The 19,225-nt window shown below is 47.4% G+C and overlaps 1 protein-coding gene across 17 annotated transcripts in view; it reads left to right on the forward strand.

The window, feature by feature from the left end:
- MAP7D3 (MAP7 domain containing 3) overlaps positions 1-19,225 on the forward strand; it is a 543,746-nt gene that overhangs the window by 374,812 nt on the left and 149,709 nt on the right. For all 17 annotated transcript variants that reach the window (XM_069212462.1, XM_069212464.1, XM_069212463.1 and 14 more), the window contains one exon: positions 13,218-13,302. In XM_069212462.1, coding sequence (XP_069068563.1) covers positions 13,218-13,302 — 85 coding nt within the window. The remainder of the gene's footprint in view (positions 1-13,217; positions 13,303-19,225) is intronic.

A 19,225-nucleotide genomic window follows, 5' to 3' on the forward strand; every position in this document is an offset into this window, starting at 1 on the left:
AGTGGTTTTTTTTTAGATGAAACTGTGTTTTCAGAACTCATCAGCTGATGTTTGGAGAAAATGAATTTCCAAAATATATTTAAAGTTTATAAATGGTCGCTCCAGGCAGGCTTATCTGTTAGAGACTTCTAGTTGCAGATTTCTTACCTTAGAATTTCCCCCGGCGTCAGCTTCGAGCAGTACTCTTGAGCGCCGTCAGGTGGCATTGGTCGACTCCACATCAGTCATTGATGTCGTGGTCGTACATAGGCGCCACCCAGGTACACTGACGTGAGTTTTTTTCTTTCAACACCAGCCTACGTGCAGATCCAGAGACGAGCTACCCTCAGTCGCTTTTTGACTGACTTTTTAACCCTTTTGTCGAAGTTTTTGTCCTTCTTGGTGCATCAAGATGTCTTCCTGTAAGACCGGATTCAAGCCGTGTGGCTCCTGTCACCACATGATGTCGCTGACGGATCCATACCTTCTGTGCTTGTGGTACCTGGAGCATGACCACGACCCAAAGTCATGCTCAGGGTGCCGGGCATGAACTTGAAGGCTTTGAGGGAGCGGTCCCTAAAGCTCATAGCGGCCCGCACTCAGCTACACATCACTCCGGTCTTGTTCGAGAGGATGGTCACGAGACCGCTCGCGGATCCATCAACACTTGTCCATGTCCCTCGCGACATTCTGGTCACAAGAAGAAATCAAAGAAGAGCAAATGTTCTTCAACTTTGCACCGTCGCTTGGATGATTTAACATGGGAGGAGCATCATCCTTCTAGGCCTCTGCCCTTGGAGCCTGCTTCTGGGTCAGCTCATCGCCTCTCTGAATTTCCAGGAGCTGGAGACACCCCTGCCCAACTTAGCGAGTTTTATGAGGCCATATGCCTCATCTTGGGCAGACTTACCCTCCTGTGATGCCCTTGGTTCCAGTAGGGCCTGCAGGGGCCCCATCAGGTTCCGCGCTGGTGGCTTCAGAGGGCACCCTAGGATCCGTTACTGCATCCAAGCCAATGCCAGTCGTGCTATTGCGACCTTCTCTGGTACTGAAGTCGACGCTCCCAATGTTGGTCATGCCCACGATCGAGGTCGACCCCATACTCATTCCCGACTCTGACCTGGAGCCAGAACGATGTTGCCGGACATCGATTTTGACTTCAACTGGGATTTCATTCCCCAGGTTGGATCCTGACCCTTATCCCTATGGGTACTGTGAGAGTATGGAGAGGTTGCTGGACCCTTTGGAATACCAGCCAGATGCCCCTGATGTAGACTGGGCTCAGGAGTTTGGTGAAGCCAGTGGTCTTGACATCTCCCCTGACTCTGGTATGCTTTCTCCCCCCTACTGTGGCTACGGAGGAGGGAGCCTCCTACTCTTTGGTGGTGCAAAGAGCGGCTGAGGTCCCGGGCCTTGAGCTGCCTTCCGTGGAGGTCAGAACTAACCTCCTGATTGAGGTGCTTCAGCCCAGGACTTCCACATGTGAACCCCTTTTGCCAGTCTATGAAGGCCACACTGATGTCCTGCTGGGGACAAGGGCTAAACCTAGCACTTGGACTCTTGTCAACAGGATAATCGCCCGCTGCCGTAGGCCTTGACCTAATTACCCTAAATTCCTGACCCAACAGCCTACACCCGAGAGTCTAGTCATCCAAGCTTCCTCTTTTGGCACGTTCCCTTATGCACCCCAGACAGGGAATCAAAAAGACTGGACCAACTTGGGAAGAAAACGTTTTCTTCCTCCAGTCCGGCACTGCGGTTCGTGAACACTGAGTGCCTTTTGGACTGCTACTCCCATACTTTATGGGATATGGTTGCGCAGATGCTGCCACAGGTCCTGGAGGAGGCCTCTGCCCATTCTCTCCCAAGCTGTTGCTGACAGCAGAGATGCACCTAAGTTCACGATTCATTGTGGGCGGGACACGACTGACTCACCAGGTAGCTCGGTTGCGTTGACTGTAGCCTTGAGATGCCACACTTGGTTGAGGACGTCCGACTTTTCAGGGGATGTCAAGCAATTGTTTATGGACATGCCCTTTGATGGCATCGGTCTCTTCGGACGCAAAGCAGACTTAGCGCTCAATCGCTTTAAGTAGTCCCAGGCTAAGACTCAGGCCCTTGGCCTTGCAGCTGCTTCTCGTCCCCTTTTCAGTCTGCTTTCGCCAGTTTTGTGCCTACGGAAGGGGCGTCCAACTGTGTTCATTTCCCGCCAGCCATCTAATGCGCTTGCTGCCGAGCCTCTGTGTGGCCGTGGAATCCAACGTCCTCATGGATCAGTACCCCCTACTACTCAACCCCCACCCCATTCCCCCCACCGCCACCCCCACGCATAATCGCTGGGGTGGCACCTACATACTACTGCGATGTCATCACGGCGTCCACGGCACCACCGATGGATGCGGAGTTGACTGACGCCACCTGACGGAGCGCAAGGGTACTGCTTGAAGAAAAATCTCCAGATCCAGTCTGACACCTGGGGGAATTTCTAAGGTAAGGAATCTGCAACTAGAATGTCCCTACCAGATAATTTGTTACCAAAGGTAAGTAACTTGTTTGACAGCATCACAGGAGCCAGTTTACTGCCTCCTACAAGTACAGGTGGAACTGATTCGGCCTTCCAGAACGTACGCGATCTAGGCACTTCTCTGGAGATTAAATTGAAGTGCCCTTTGGCTGTTGCCTCTGAGCCCTTGCTTCTGTTTGACGTCCTGATGGAGCGTATCAAGACGTTTGACTAAACACCTGTGGGAACATTGGCAATCGCTAATGGTCAGCTCTAGGGGATCCAGCTTTTCTATCATCTTGCCCTCTGCAACTAAGCCTGATGGAGTAGAATCCAAGTTCATTTCCCAGCTCTACTCGCAACTAGGAATAGGAAAAAATAGAGGATGCTGGAAAGATGGTTTTCTCCTCAGGAAATCTGGTGCTCCGCTCAGTTCTGTGAGTGCTACGTGCCTTTTGGCAAGATTTAGGCACTGTGGGAGATGGCATAGATGGTGGTACCAAGTCTTCAAGTCCGCTGCAAAGGCAACTTTGGTGGAGGTATATGGTATAAACAGCATATTCAGGGCTCAGGCAGTTTAAATCAGAAAGGGCTGTGGCTCAGTCCTTATAGCTGTCATGTCCTATCAGTTTTATAGGCAGTGCTGCGAGTTTTGTGGTGACTCAAAATGTATGCTCTTCTGTGAATACTAACTCTCCCACTGCACTTCCTACAGCAGTACAGGGACCGTAGTGGATCCAAGGGCAGGCCACCTCTTCCTCCCTGCACCACCTGGAAAATCGCTTTCGTGTTTTTTTTCTTTCTCTGAGTATCTCTGTCGGGGGAAGGTACTGCATTATTTAAAGGGTTGTCAGGCTATGACGATGGACCAGGGGTCCTGCAACTCATCCAAATGAGCTATGGTCATCTCTTCCAACGGTTCAAATTCTCCCTGTTCCCTCTTTCCCAATCAGGTGAGCATATTAGCATGTGCCAAGAAAAGATTGAGACTTTAAAGCAAAATGGGTCAGTGGAATTATTCCCAGAGCAGGAGGTTAGTCATAGATGTTACTCATGTGACTGCATAGTGCTCCTGAAGGATGGATACTGGATCTCAGTATCTTTAACACGTTTCCCTGCAATGAGAAATTCAAGCTTCTGTCCCTCTCTGTCTCTGAGACCACTTTCTTTCGAATGCAGGACTAATACCTCCATGTACTGAACCTGCAGCAAAAAGGAGGTACTTGCTTTTCAAGGTAACCTCCCAGGTAAGCTCCAAGCAGCGGTTCACATTTCACTTGTTCCAGATAACATCAGAACTCAGGGTCTTCACCAGGGTAATGGCGGTGGTTGCAGCACATCTGAACAGATCAGGGATTGCAGTGTTGGTTTCTCAAAGCAGGCTCTGCAGTTTGGGTCCGGACCACATAAACATCACAGCATCCCTGTTTGTTGCCTTGGTTTTCCCCATCAACTTGTGCTATTCAGACCTGGTGCTCTCTCAGTGCACCCTCTTCACAGGGACTTTGATAAGTTGGGATACAGAGGCCAACTTACTATAACCACTCCAGTAAATACGAAGCACACTTCCTGGGGGTGTTATCTCAGGCTGCATGTTGTATGTCCTTTTACAATTGTAAATCATGTACAGGGTCGAAAATTCAACATTTTAATGGGATTGTCTGGGCTATAGTCAGCTGTGAACAGTAATCAAGGCTTTAGGAAGCTGACCTGGTGTGTGGCGAGCACCTGTGGTGTTATCACCTTATACCAGCTCCAGGTATTCCCTAGTAGTGAAGTGTTGGCAGTGTCTAGGAAGCCAGGGCTCTCTAGAGGTAGCTGTCGAGCAGCCAAGACTTAACTAGAAGACAAGCAAATCAATACCACTACAGTCACACAGCACTTAGACACATGAAAGAACCACACAGTATCAGAAAAATAAAGGTACTTTATTATAGTAACACAAATATTAAAATACTGTCTAGGCAATACCCCAACTAGTGGTAAGTAAACACACTATTATATAAACATTAGCAAACAGTAAATAGCTTAGAAAGCAATAGGCATTGATAAAAGCAATAGCTAACAGTGAGGGCCCTGGGGAGGACCAAACCATATACTAAAAAAGAGGAATGTGAAAGACAGTCCCCCACCCAAGGGAGTGGAATCAGTAGAAGGGAGTTGGAGGAACTAAGAACCCCAAGAGGTTAGTACCAGAGTGACCCCCCCCCCAGCGGCCAGGAGAACAGAGGTAAGTATGTGTTTTTCTCCAAAAACCAACAGGAAGACTTTGGAAAATGACTGTGTAGGACCCAAACAAGACTGGAAGAACCCAAAGGTGGATCCTGACAGAAAAGGACATGCAATGGAAGGGAACCAAGTCCAGTTTGTGATGGAGTGTCCGGTTGTGGTAGGAGCCACTACCCACCCTTCTGTAGATGCAGGACCAGGTCGACGGTGGACAAAGAAGGTCAGCAGTGCAGCACAGGAGCCAAAGAGGAGTCGCAGAAGTGATGCAAGTGATGTCCCACATCGAGAGTCGTGATGCAGTCAGTCAGTGGTACTGGAAAACCTCTAACAAGCCTTGGCAAATGCAAAGGTCGAAGACTTGCAAGGCTGAAGAGGACCAGCAAGGTCCAGGAAACTCAACCCAAGGAGGGGAGTCTGGGGTGACCATCAGCAGCTGGGAGAGTGACTAGAAGAGGAGGCAGCCCCCACAGGCCATCCACAGGCAGCAGGCACAGGAGTCGCAGTGAGGCCCACTGAGCACACCTGAAGAAGTGTCCCATGTCACTGGAGCAGCAGGCAGGAGACTGTGCGTTTCAAGGAGGAGTGCTGGGGGCCAGGCTACATGGAGCCTGAAGTTCCCTTGGAGGAGGAACAAACAAGCCTTGGTAGCTGCAAGAGTCGCATTGCACAGGGGTACTGTCCTGCAAGGAGAGGCAAGGGCTTACCATCTCTCAAATTGAGCAACTGCTAGAGAGGACCAAGGGGACCAGACCAACCAGAGATGCAGGTTCCATGCAGCTTCAAAGGAGAGAAGATCCACGCAGCTGATTGTCATTGCACTTGGTGCCTGCGGATACAGGGGGGTGACTCCTTCACTCCAAGGGGAGATTCATTTTATCTTGTGCAGGCTGAAATCTCGTCGCTCTCAGAGGATGCACAGCTGGGGAAATGTTGCAGTTGGTGGAAGGAGCCGGAGAAAAAATGTTGCAGAGCAGAGTCATTGCTGAAGTTGCAGATTGTCGAGTCCTGGAGGGCAGAAACGCGTGTGGAGGGTGGCAGTGGCGCAGGCTGCTTGGAAAACTGTGGAAGACTGGTAGGAGCAATACTTTGGAGGGGGGTGCGCTCTAAGGATCCCCCAGAGTGCATGGAATCATACAACCAATACTGGCAACAGTATTGGGGTATGGTTACGACATGTTTCATACCAAACATGCCCAGGTTCGGAGTTCCCATTATGTAGCTGGGCACAGGTAAGTGAGCTGTGTCCAGTACATGGGTAAAATGGCTTCCCCGCACTTACGAAGTCCATTGCAATGGAGCTGGAGTCCGTAGGGGTGCCTCTGCTCATGCAAGGGTGCCCTCACACACAGGGACCTGCACCCTTATCTTTGGGTTAGGAGAACCTACCATAGGGGTGACTTACAGTGACATGGTGCAGTGGCCAGTAGTGAAAGGATCATGCAACTTTTCGCGCAGGCTGCAGTGGCAGGCCTGCAGACACATTTTGCATTGTTTGCCCTGAGTACCTAAGTACCATATACTAGGGACTTATCCAGGGGCACCAGTATGCCATTGTGGGGTGTGCAAAGTCCTAGGCAACCAATTTTAAAGGGAGAGAGCACAATCACTGGGGTCCTGGTTAGCAGGATCATAGTGAAAATAGTCAAGCATACTGATAGCAGGCACAAAGTTGGGGTAACCATGCCAAAAAGAGAGTACTTTCCTCCATAACACCACCCCAACCCCTCCACGCCAAACGAAGGACAATAAGACTAACCAGGGCCAGATGAGTCCTCATTGACTAAGTGGAAATATCTGGAGAGTCCATCTACATTGAATTGGGTACTCCCAGTACTATTGTCCACTCTATGTCCCATTCCCTATGGGGAGATGGCCCACCCTATCAGTTTGGGATTTTCTCCTGTAATATGTCTAAACTGCAGGCTCTCTGGTTCTTGAATTGCTGCTTGTGGGTTCAAGTGTATTAGAGCAGGACAGGATTGCTGTCCCTGTGGCTCTGTAGTAGGTTGGGTTGCTGTCCTAAGGCATATACAGCAGGACAGGGCTGCTGTCCTAAAGGCTCTAGTGGAGGACAGGAGTGCGGTCCTACGTTTTCTGGTTTGAAGCAGTGTTGCTGCTCCAAGGTTTCCAGAGAAGAACATGGATGGCTGTGCCAAGTTTTCTAAATGAGGCCATGGTTGATGTTCTACCTTAAGTTCCTTCCAGGTGGATTCTTTAACCCCTAGAAGCTCAGCTGATATAGCCTTAGGCGCCTCAGATGTAGGTTTCACCCAGGGAGTGGGTTCCTCCCTCAGAAGAGTGGGAGCATCAGTGGGTGTTTGTACCAGGGGTACTCTGTATCCTGCCTGCCTCTGTTGTTAGGTGTGTCCTAGGCCAATATTCCAGGTGCCAGGGTTCCTTTCTCTCCTTGCTGTTTAGTTTGTGTTGAGGTTAAAGCAAGGAGGTGTTTAGGGAGGTCCTGCATGGGCTTGAAACTCTACTTCAGCCCAAGCTGAGGTATCCAGGTCATTACCCAAGAGGCACTCTACAGGTAAGTTAGAGGGCACTACAATCTGTTTAGGGACAGTAATCCACCCCAGCTAAGTCTGCCATAGCTATGGGGAGGGCACTGAGTGGAGTTATTCACATCAGTAGCTTGGTACCTGTGACTAAGTAGGTGTTGTTCAGGTGACACCAGTTTTTAGTTACTATGGTGACACTGGCACCTGTGTCCCTGTAGGCCTCATCCTCAGCTCCATTTATCAAATGATGCTGCTTATCCATGGTAAGGGGACAAGCAGCTAGGGTGGTAAGGCCACTGCCACCCTTAGAGACCAGAACTGTCTCAAGGGTTTCTGTGTCTACCTCAGGGCCCACTACAGTCCCAAAAGGTGAACCCAGCTACACCCCGGGGCTGACTACTGTACCACTGTTGTCCATACTGCTAGGGGTACTAGTTGTAGACATAGTAGTAGCAGGCTTGGTGCTACTTTTAGGACAAGTGCTGTCACTGTCACCTGCCCTGTGGCCTAGTTGCCTACAAATGTAGCACCAAGGTTTCTTGTTGGAAGAGGACTTAGACCCACCCCAGAAGAGTTTAGTGGGCCTGATGAAGACTTTTTGTTTGTCTTTGTCCCCACCCTTGTCCTGATACTTACCTGCTTCCTTCTTGTGGTCAGCCTCTGTCTGAGTTTTTCTACTCACCCTGGTGCGGACCCACTTCTCTGCCTTCTTTCCCAATCCTTGGGGATAGGTCAGATCAGAGTCCACCAGGTATTGATGCAGCTGATCAGATATACAGTTATTGAAAATGCGCTCTCTTAGAATCAAATTGTATACGCCCTGGTAGACCGTCACTTTTCTCCCATGCAACCAACCTTCTAGAGCTTTAACTGAGCAGTCCACAAAATCTATCCAATCTTGGGAGGACTCCTTTTTGGTTCCCCTGAACTTAAACCTGTATTGTTCAGTGGTCAAACCAAAACCATCTAACAGTTCATTTGTGAGTGTTGTATAATTGTCAGCTTCTTCCTTTCTGACAGTGAGGAGTTTCTCTGCCTTTGTCACAGAAGGAGAGACCCATGATTTCTGCCCACTGCCTGTGGGGGACCTTCTGAACTTAACAGGCCCGCTCCAAAGCAGAGAACCATTTGTAAATATCACCCCCACCTTATAAGGTGGGACTATCTTGCTCAGGTTCCTAGAATCATGAGTCCTCACTGATTCTGGTGTACCCCAAGCTAAGATCGCTGCCACCATGGGGTGCTAACCCCAAACCCTGTCTCTCTCTTTCCACTGCCAAGGCCTCCCTATCTAGGGCTAACTATTGCTGCTGCAGCCTCAGCTTGGCCTCCTCCAGCCTCAGTTTCCAAAGCTCCCTATCTAAGGAATCCTCCCCTGAGGTGGAGCAGCGGGTTCCCTCAGATACTGACAGAGCTATCCCTCCTCCTGGGGGACACTCTGGACCAACCCTCTAAGAGGAAAGGTGGGCCTATTGACATGACTTCCCTTCTCACTACCTGCAGTGTTCCTAACAGGACTGTGGTGTTCCCCATGTTCTTCCTGATCCTCCCTAGTGTAGCCTAAATCTACCCTGTCTAGGCCTGGAGGGTCAGTTTCTACTTCCTCATTCGCCTGCCTGCACTGTCCTGGTCTGCCTGGTGGAGTAAGCCTAGAAGCAGACTCTTAATGGGATTTCTCCCTGTCTTCAGTTTTCTAGAGGCACACATGTCCCTCAGCTCCTGGAAACTGAGACCCTCATAGTGAGAGTCTGGGACCTGAAAGTTGTGCTGTACTCAAGACTTTCTTGCTAGAGTGGTGTAGGTGTACCTAACTACTCTAACAACTAGGCGTCCTAGGAAAGTTGGGCGGAAGGGCTATAGTAGACCCCTAGTTTACCCAAACTTAGGAGACTAGAAATCCTGACACTAAATGTAGTGTGTACCTAACAGCTAATACTAGCCTTCCCTGTGGAAAGTGACTAGTGACAGAGTAGTAAGGCAATTGCAAGTGTCTTATCCGAATGCTGCACCACCAATGTAGGAAGCTGGTCTGGTGTGTGGTGAGCACCTATGGTGTTTTCACCTTATACCAGCTCCAGGTATCCCCTATTAGTGAAGTTAGGCAGTGTTTAGGAAGCCAGGGCTCTCTGGAGGTAGCAGTGGATGAGCAGCCAACACTTATCTAGCAAACACGCACAGCTTATGCAATACCACTCCAATCACACTGCACTTACAAACATGAAAGAACCACACAGTATTATAAAAATAAAAACACTTTATAATAGTAAGACTAATACTAAAATACTGTATAGGCAATACCCAAACTGGGGGGAAGTAAACACACTTTCTATACATATTAGCAATCAGTAAATAGCATAGAAAGCAATAGGCACTGGTAAAAGCAATAGCAAACAGTGAGGGCTCAGGGCAAACATTATACTAAAAAAGTGGAAAGTGAAAGGCAGCCCCCCACCCAAGGAAGTGGAATCAGTAGAAGGGAGCTGGAGGAACTAGGATCCCCAAAAGGGGAGTACCAGAGTGACTCCTGCGACCAGGGAGAGCAGAGGTAAGTACGTGGTTTTCTCCAAAACCAACAGGAAGACTTGGAAAAGGATTAGGACCCATACAAGACTAGGAGAACCCAAATGTGTGGATCCTGACAGAAGAGGACCTGCAAAGGAAGGAGACCAAGTCCAGTTTGGGATGGAATGTCCGGCTGTGGCAGGAGCTACTACCCACTCTTCTGTGGATGCAGGACCAGGTCGACGGTGGACGAAGAAAGTCAGCAGTGCAGCACAGGAGCCAAGGAGGAGTTCCAGAAGTGATGCAAGTGATCTCCCATGTTGGTGGTCGTGTTGCAGTCAGTCAGTGGGGCTGGAAAATCACCAGCAAGCCTTGGCAAATGCAAGGGTCGGAGAAAAAGGTTTTGCAGGGCTGTAGAGGACCTGCCAGGCCCAGGGGACCCGACCCAATGGGGGGGACTCCGGGGTGACCCTCAGCAGCTGGGAGAGTCAAAAGAAGGGAAGGCAACCCACACAGGCGACCAGGGCAGCAGGCACAGGAGTCACAGTGAGGCCCCCTCAGCACACCTGAAGAAGTGCCCCACGTCACTGGAGCAGTGGACAGGAGACTGCGTGGCAGGCATAAGTGCTGGGGCTTGGGGCTACACCATGCCTGAATCTTCCTTCCAATTGTGGTGTGTACTAAGTCAGGAACAACCAAATTTAGAAGAAGCAAGCACAGTCACTGTGGTCCTGGTTAGCAGGATCCCAGTGAACACAGTCAAAACACACTGACAGCAGGCAAAAACTGGGGGTACCCATGCCAAAAAGAGTGCACTTCTCTACAGCACTCACTGTACCAGAGCAACGGTTTTACCCCCCACTTTAGGCAGGAAAACCGGTGGGAAATCTATCAAGGATGGGAGGTGTGGTAGTCGAGGTGACCACTCCATTTAATTTTCCTCCATGTTGGATGGTAGGAAAATATCTTATCAGGGTTAGGGATGGAGCCCCTTCCTGCAGTAAGTGATCACTTAGTGGGTGTAGACATCCTGAGGTAAGTGGGCCATTGGCCACTACCAGGTACTCCCCATAAATATAGTATTTAGAGGGCATCCCTGGAACACGACCTCTGACTCAACAAACATAAGAAATTCAGGACAAAAGAAGACCCAGGGAACAAGAACTGAAGTCCTGCTGCACAAAGAAAAAGGTGCCAACCCCTGCATGCTGCTCCAACTACTCGACCATCGCTGCTGAAGCCTGGAAACCTGAAGGGCTCTACAAATCCCCAGAGGACCTCCGTCCTTCTGAAAATAGCCAAGAACTTCTCTCTGAGTGAAAGTATCACTCCCTGCATCAGCAGGCAAGAAACCTGTCAAGACCAGTAAAGTGGCCAGCTGCTGACCAAAGAGCCAAACCCAGCAGTCCAGCCAAATTACGGACAACAGCCCATAATGGCAATACTTGCAAGTGTGCCAAGTTTGGTGGCACTAGGACTTTCCAGGTGTGTGGCATACTGCTACCCGGGGTACCGGACCCCCAACGACAGATGCCCAGAAGCAAAGTCCACTTCGGACTCCTAAAAGTCCAGAAGCATGCACTAGTTGACGGACTTCAGGACATCTGAGAATCACCACCCAGAATGGCCCTGCTGCCCTGCAGTCCACCCTCAAGTCGCCTGTTTTTGACTCCCTGGACTCTAAGAAACACAACTCCTGGCTGACCTACCTGTGCTGCACCCGGCTTCCATGGCCCTTGCATCAACCAACCAGCTGTGCTCTAGGGGTCCCTAGCCCTCTACGACCTCCACCCTCCAAGGGAATCCAGCAACCTTCACCCTCCAAGGGGACCCAGCGGACTTACCTTTCCACCCCATTTGTGCAGTGTGTTTCCAAGTGGTCCTGGAACCAGAAACTGCCTGTTATTTTTTGGCTGGCCCATTGGGACATTCCAACGACCTCGACCTAAAAACAGAAGGTGACATTTGTGAGAGCATTACCTAATTTTATATGCATTTTTTAGAAAATCCAATTGATTCCTGTGGTGCTTAATTATGCACAAAAATAGAACATTTTCTAAACTTATATCATAAGAAAAGAAGTACTTACCGTGTATTGATGATCTTGATCTTAAACTTTTTTATAAACATCAGAAGTATTTTTGTAAATTGGTCTAGTTATTCTTGTCCACATTTATTCATACTGTGAGTACAACAAATGCTTAACACATCTCTTGGATTAGCCTAACTGCTGACCCACATTGCCACAAAAACAGAGCATTAGGTGGTCTGCTTTTTACCTCTGGATACCAAAGTGGGGTTGCTTCGACTCTCAGCACAGTGCACATCATTTCGTACACTATATAGAGAGCTAGCCTCCTGCAAGGAGAGCCCACATTGAAAACTAACATTGGAGCAGTGTTTCATTTACACTGAAGGAGTTGGTCAGATGTTTTTCCAGAGGTTAGTACTACCTGCTGCCGCCTATCAAAATTATGGACTCCAGGGAATCATCCCAGAATGCCTCCATTTGGAATGACTACTGTGTTAAATGTCAGGAAGATGATGATGAATCTGTTATGTGTCAATATCATGGTAATGAAGAGGTTTGCTAGGGTGAAGATGTACCCCACTTTCATTACCATGAAGGTATGAACTGGGTGTAGGAACAATAGCACTTTCACACCATCATGACCAGCATTATGAACCACCAATACTCCAAGGTTCTGCTGAATTAAGTGTTTGCACCCCATGATGGATGATTACTATGCTATGTTACTAGTTCTGGCATGATACCAGCTGTACAGCCACTGTCCCAGACTCTTTCGCAACCACCTCCATCAGCTCAACATCAACCTTTTCCTAGTATGGTCCACCAACCTTGGCAAGCCCAGGCAGACACTACTGAAGAGGAGGATGGAAGTAAGGTGAGGTCATGGAACCTCTGGGACATCAGAGCAACAAGTGGGATGATTATGTGGCCTCAACTGGGGGGATTCTGTACTACTTCTTGTGGATGTTCCACCAGATGATATGCTCCCTTGTTTTCCCTTGTAGGGGCATTTGAACTTTTGGTGTCTGCTACAGAAGCAGACTATTTCCAGTATGAGTTTAAGAAGCCAGCTACATGCATTGACAAAAATTATAGAACAATAGATGACTCGCCCATCTGTTTGACTGAATGCCTACAGTAGAGTGGTTTTGTAATCCCTCTTTATTGTGCATTACCCCTCCAAATAGGGAGGGTGAGAAGACTTCCTGGTGAGTGGTCCCTGTGCTTCAGAAGAGGGTTTGCGTTTGAGTTGTTAGAAAAATATTTGTTAGCCATTCAGTACACGGCTACAATGTCTTATGTTTTGGGAGTTCATTAGGACACAAAGATGTCAAGAGAATTTATTTTTTAATATTAAACAATCGTTTCCCCTTTCGGACCCAGGGTTTATAAAATTGTCATTAACAGTTGTTTAGAGCACAATCAGTGGCTCTACTGCTGCTTTACTTATGAGTCACTCATTTATTCACAGAATGAAAATAAGTCTGATGATCAGGAGGCTGAAGAAATTGAAGATGAAGAAGAATTTTTACGCTGTCAGTACGCCAATCAAGAAGGTATGCAACAGTATCTGAATAGAAAGCAATATTCTCTTACATTTCAATTCCTGAAGCTTCAGATCATTCAAAGTCATGTTATGTGAATTAAGAGTGAAACAAAAGATGCCTATGTTTAACTGTTATCACCTTTTATCATCACTGAAATCAGCAACCTTAGAACTAAAATTAACTTGAATCTGTTTATTTATTTTAATTGTTTACCTGACAACAGCGAACTCTCTCTAGGTCTCATTTTTTCCAGTTTCTATGTGTTCATGCCTTCCTGGGACTGCTTAATTGTAGCCGACTATCTGACTGCATGACCTCTACTCAACTGAGTTTTCCTTCTTTGATTGTCAAATTTATGTATGTATCTATGTGGTATTTCTGTATCGCAAGTGAGAGTGTTGTTCCAAATGCTGGGTGCGTAGTGAGGCCGGGACACACTTCTCGGCATGCCCTTCCACTGCCCAGACTTAGGTCCCGCGCGCCCCAGGCCACTGGAGTCAAGCTAGCCTGGCTGACAAAGGGTAATACCCTGAAACCGGTCCTAGGATGCTTGTTTCCAGTCCAGGGAAGCCCTGGCTTGGCAGTTCGGGCTGGACTTTTTCCATGGGGAACAGGGTCAAGATTGATTTGCATATGGCTGGGTCTAAACTGGAACGGCATGGGTAGGAAAAACAATAATGGATTTAGGCCCAAATCTTTGTACTGGGGGTGAATGTTTGACATTGTTCAGCATTCCGTCCATCACTTGTTCTTTTTGCATCTGCCATTGGTATGAGGCCCAACTGAAACGGTCTGGTTTGCATGCTGTTAGGATTCCCAAGTTGAACAAGAGACACAGGATTTGATCATTAGCAAGAAGAAAAAAGATTTATGTATTACAGTGTATTTTACTAGTGAGATAAACAGGCACCCACCCCTTCAGCATGGAGGTGATCTCACCAGACATAGTCAAGTAGTTCAAGTAACCCAGGAAAACACCTGGTCACAAGAATGTTTTTTTCTGGTACCTGCCCACCTGGTTCAGCTAGATCCAGGTGTTATGGTACGGGTGAAGACGCAGCAAACATCCAGAGGCTGAGGACCTTCTGAGGCTAAACCAACTACTGCTTCAGAAACACTATTGTCCCATCAAGTAAAACCCACCTCCTCAACTGGACGTGAGGTCCTAAGCCACATTTAATTGTTGAATAGAGCCTGCCTTCTCTTCTCTGAACAGTCCTGCAGGCATGCTATACTGAGAGGTATATCAAGCCTTCCCTGCCTTAGCATTGGTCAAGGGACAGTTTGCCAGAAAGCTTTAAGATTTGCACAGGGGATTGCAGCCTGAAAAGTTCTATAGATAATCTCTGTCGCTGATCAAACCTGAGTAGGCAGATCCATCTTCTTATATCTGTACTACCTCTGTGAATTCAGCCCAATGTCTGTACTTTCCTGCATCAGCTAGTCATCGTGCTCCAAAGCCTGCCACAAGAAATCAAGAGTGTTCAGATATACTTATTCCAGTTTTGGAACTTTCATAGATTCACATGCTTGAATCATTCCCAGTTGTCGAGATGCGAGTCCCTGGTACCTTAGAAAAAGTAATGTCACAATAGACATAGAGCATATAGGCCCCAGGCCTTTTAGTTTAGTAAAATATCACAGTCCTTATTAAAAAATAAATAAAATAAAGTCCCAAATTTAAGAGTCAACCAATCAGGTCACACCACCCTTTAGAACCTTCCTGGGAGAAGCTGCATTCTTTCACATTTACTACCGCATATCGTGCTAGAAAGTCTCCACTGAGTTCTGCTCAGTTTTTTTTTTCCTTCAGTCACAACTGATTGAAGTAGATTTTCACAGTTTTCTCTTTCTACATTGGAAATATATTCCACAGCTTCGTCTATCTGTTCTTTTGGTGCTTCAAACTGACTTCCATCATGTCAGAGACACCAAAAAAAGGGCTCTTCAGACCTTGTGGCACTTGTAAAAAAGAAGAGGCTACACATAGATGACCCTCATAAAGACTGGATATACTATCTTAATCCCAAGCACAAAACAAGAAACTGCAAGGTATGTCACACATTTTCTACAAAGACTTTGAAAGATCGTGAAGAGCGGCGACTCCTTTAGTTGCAGAGACTCAAATCCAGAGGAAACCTGGTCTCTGATTAGGAAAGTGTAACCTCATCCATGTCCTCTTCTAAAACGCATGTCATAGGAGCTAGAGAGGAACCAGTGCCTCTTACCTCTTGGGAACCTCTAACAAAGACATCTAAAAAGTCTTCTGAGGGCACGCATAAGCACCGCAGCCCCTCCAAATCGCCTCACAAACGTGCCTTTCTTCCACCAAGAAAGGACAAAAAGAAGTCGGATTACCCCTCGAAATCTCATCAGAAATCAAATTCAGAGCTCCCAACACCGCCCCTTCAGGTGAGGCATGTTTTCAAAAAGCCGTCTTCAGCAGTGCCGATGGATGGGTCGTCGACGGCATCTCCGTTGGCAAGGACATTGACGAAGATGCTGTCCACAGTATCTTCTGTGACCTACTGTCACCATTTTAACGGTGTAGATGGCGACATCCTTCTTGTTGACTACGGTTATCATTGATGACTACAGCTCCAGTACCTTTTGACTGTACACATTGCTCCATCGTCGAAACTCTCGCTGATGGCAAATCCTCTATTGACGGTTCGCTCATTGACACCTCCACTGTTGGTGACGAGTCAACAAGCAATGACAGGTGGTCTCCTGTCTATGGACTCTACCCTATTGATGGCGATTCCTGCTTCAACAACGAGGCCCAGACTTACCACGTTGCCTCTGACCTCATAAGCGACCTCATCGATGAACCAAACGATGAAAATACAAAATTAAAACAAAAGCGAATAACACCATCCCTTACTTCTCCGTGCAGATGTCCTCACTCCTGCCATCCCACTTCCTGGATAATGAAGACTGAAGAAGACAGCCTCTGCTGGGCTGCATGGAGCCCTTTACAGCTGCATGTAAAATGTCAGGAATACTTGGATGATTGTGAACACTGTGCTCAAAATTATTATCACTCACAGGATTATTATCAACCTCAACATTACCAACAGGAAATCATATGTCTTCTGTCTATTTTCTTGACGGTTTTGCAGTCTGTTAGCAGACTACATGACATGCTGCCCTCCATTGTCTATTCCTGTTCAGTGCGCTCCATTCTCCACAGACTCTGTGCCCCCTCAAACGCTCACTCCTTAGCCATCAGAACATTTCCCTCCTACTATGCCACCACATTGTTCTCCACTGGTGGTGCCAATACATGATCCAACGTCATGTGAGGAAGAGGGAAGAAGGTGAACTCTGAAATCATCAGGATGAATGGGACGGATATGTCTTGCATCTCCATCACCTCCTCCAGTTGGCTTGCCTCCGGAGGATATAGGAGGTTTCCACAACCTCTTCGAAAGAGCAGCCACGCAAACAGTTTTCGGCCATGTCAGCCCTTACACTAAGCCGCAAATTCCCTGGCGCTCCTTGGCCGCTTTGATCGACAAATGTGGTCCGCTATGACCATATCAAGATGAGCTTCCTGAACACATCAGGGTGGACGAGAAAAAAGTATTGCTGGAACGTCAGAGTTCTTCCTCCGAGATCATAGAATGCACCATGGACATTGCTTCCACCAGGTTCAAGCAGCTTACTGACGCAGCAGTTCTATGCCATCGGGGATGGCTTAAGGTGACCAATTTGAGGTTGAAAGTACAGACAAAAATACTGGATTTGCCAAACGATGGAGAGGCTTTGTTTAGAAAGCACATTGACAAAGCTCTCCAAACGATTAATACTGATACAGGCACTGCCAAATCACTGGGAACTTTGCAATTCACAAAAGTGCCTTTTTGTGGCACTCGAGGAAGAGGGCAACCATCCTTTTGTGGAGGATATCAGCAATACGCTATCCACTGTATTCCTCCAATACTCTGCAGTTCCGGTTGTATACCCTCAGCGACAACTACATCAGCTGCATACAACTGCCCTACTCTGAGGGAAGTCCGGACGATAGGGCAGACACACCTCTCCCAGACAATGACTTCAACCGAGCACTGACAACTACCCTTTCTCTCCCTCGTAGGGTAGCAGGTATAATCACCAACCACCTGCATCATTGGTAATGGATAACAGATCAGTCGGTCCTTGACCTAGTTCAATTTGTACACCTTTTGGAATTCATAGAAATAGCCCCCTTATCGCCGCCTCAAATATGCATACAAAAGCATCTGCGCCTCCTCAAATGGGAGGGCAAAACAATGTTGCAAACATGAGCAATACAAAGAGTTCCCCCCTCCCAAAGAGGAAAAGGTTTCTACTCCTGTTTCTTTTTAATCCGCAAGAAGTCAAGGCAGTGGAGAACAATTCTCGACTTGAGAGAGCTCAACAAATATAAAAAAATATATATATAAAAAAAAAAATCTCACATGGTTGCACTCCAAGACATATTGCAACTCCTCAGCAAGGGAGATTACATGTACCCGTCCATCCAAAACACAGAGAATGACTAAGGTTTACAGTAGCAGGCAACCACTTTCAGTTCCGGGTGTTACCCTTCAGTCTCAAGTCAGCGCCTGCATTTTCATCAAATGCCTGCCACCAGTTGCAGTTTCCCAGACAGCAACAGCATCAAATCTTTCCCTATCTCGACAACTGTTTGGTGAAATCTTCCACCAACCAGTTCGCAAAAGCATCTACCGGAGTTTGCATAGGCCTCTTCAACAAGCTATGGCTTTAATCCGGGCAAGTCAGTGCTTCAACCATCGCGGATTATAACTTGCCTAGGAGACATACTGGATAGAAGCCGCAACATAGCCTCCCCTACATTCGAGAGGCAACAGAAATTGATAACTTTGGCAAGCCTGAGTGCAAAAAAAGAAAGTCACTTTCAGTTCGCTTTTACAAATCTCTCTTAGGTATGATGTCGTCTTGCATTCATCTCATACCGTACTGTCACCTTCATATGCGTTGTCTTCAGGAAATACTGGACATCCAGTGGGTACTTTAATGTGTACCTACAAAAATGCAGAAAGTACCACAATTTTGTTGTGGAAGCCAGCACTTCCAGTACAGGAAGTCGCCATTAGGATTCATTGCTGCACCTGCTTACTTAAAATGCTGCGTTGAGCTTTATGCCGGCAGTAGCCTCTGCTACCCATATGTGGAGAATTGTCTATTGCCAGCAGCAACAAGCAGGGTGGCAAAGACCACTCTATGCCTGACCCATCAAACACTAAATAACCTTGGGTTCTTAATGAATACCTACAAATAGTTTCTGGTGCCTTATAGAACGATCCAGATTATCATGTGAGCTTTGGACTCCAGCATGGCGTGGGCTTCTGCTCCCATATCCCTCAGATGTAATGGCCATCAGACAGTGTACCATTTTGTAAGCGATGATACTGTCACCTTAGACGTTCCAGAAGTTTCTAGAATTGTGGGCCTCCTGCAAAAGGGTTGGTACCCCATTCCAAGCTCCACGTGCTCAAAACTAAAAAAAAAAAAAAAAAAAAAGGATGTACTTGGACATTGCATAAATTAATTGGTAAGTTGAACAGACACATTTATCCTTGATGAAAGTGGAGTCAAACTCAAAAGAGAGCAACAGAATACACAGTCTTTTTTCTTAATTTTATATAGTGAAAAAAACAATGTCAAAATACCACAGAAATACCATATATGTGGCCCTACAGAGAAAGTCAAAGTAACCCAATCATACATTCCTTCTAAGAAACATAGTTCAAATACAAACAGAACATTTTAAAATCCAGATAAAGGAAGTAAGCCCGGGGACTCAAGGGTCCAAGCGTGAAGGAGAAAACACCTTTTGTGTGGTTCAGTGTGATGACCCACTCTACTTCTTGATCGCAGCTCTCTTATGCCTGGCGGAATTTATAACCCGTCAACATTTCGGTCC

The sequence above is a fragment of the Pleurodeles waltl genome, chromosome 2_1, assembly GCF_031143425.1.
Source record: "Pleurodeles waltl isolate 20211129_DDA chromosome 2_1, aPleWal1.hap1.20221129, whole genome shotgun sequence".
NCBI classification, from domain to species: Eukaryota; Metazoa; Chordata; class Amphibia; order Caudata; family Salamandridae; genus Pleurodeles; species Pleurodeles waltl.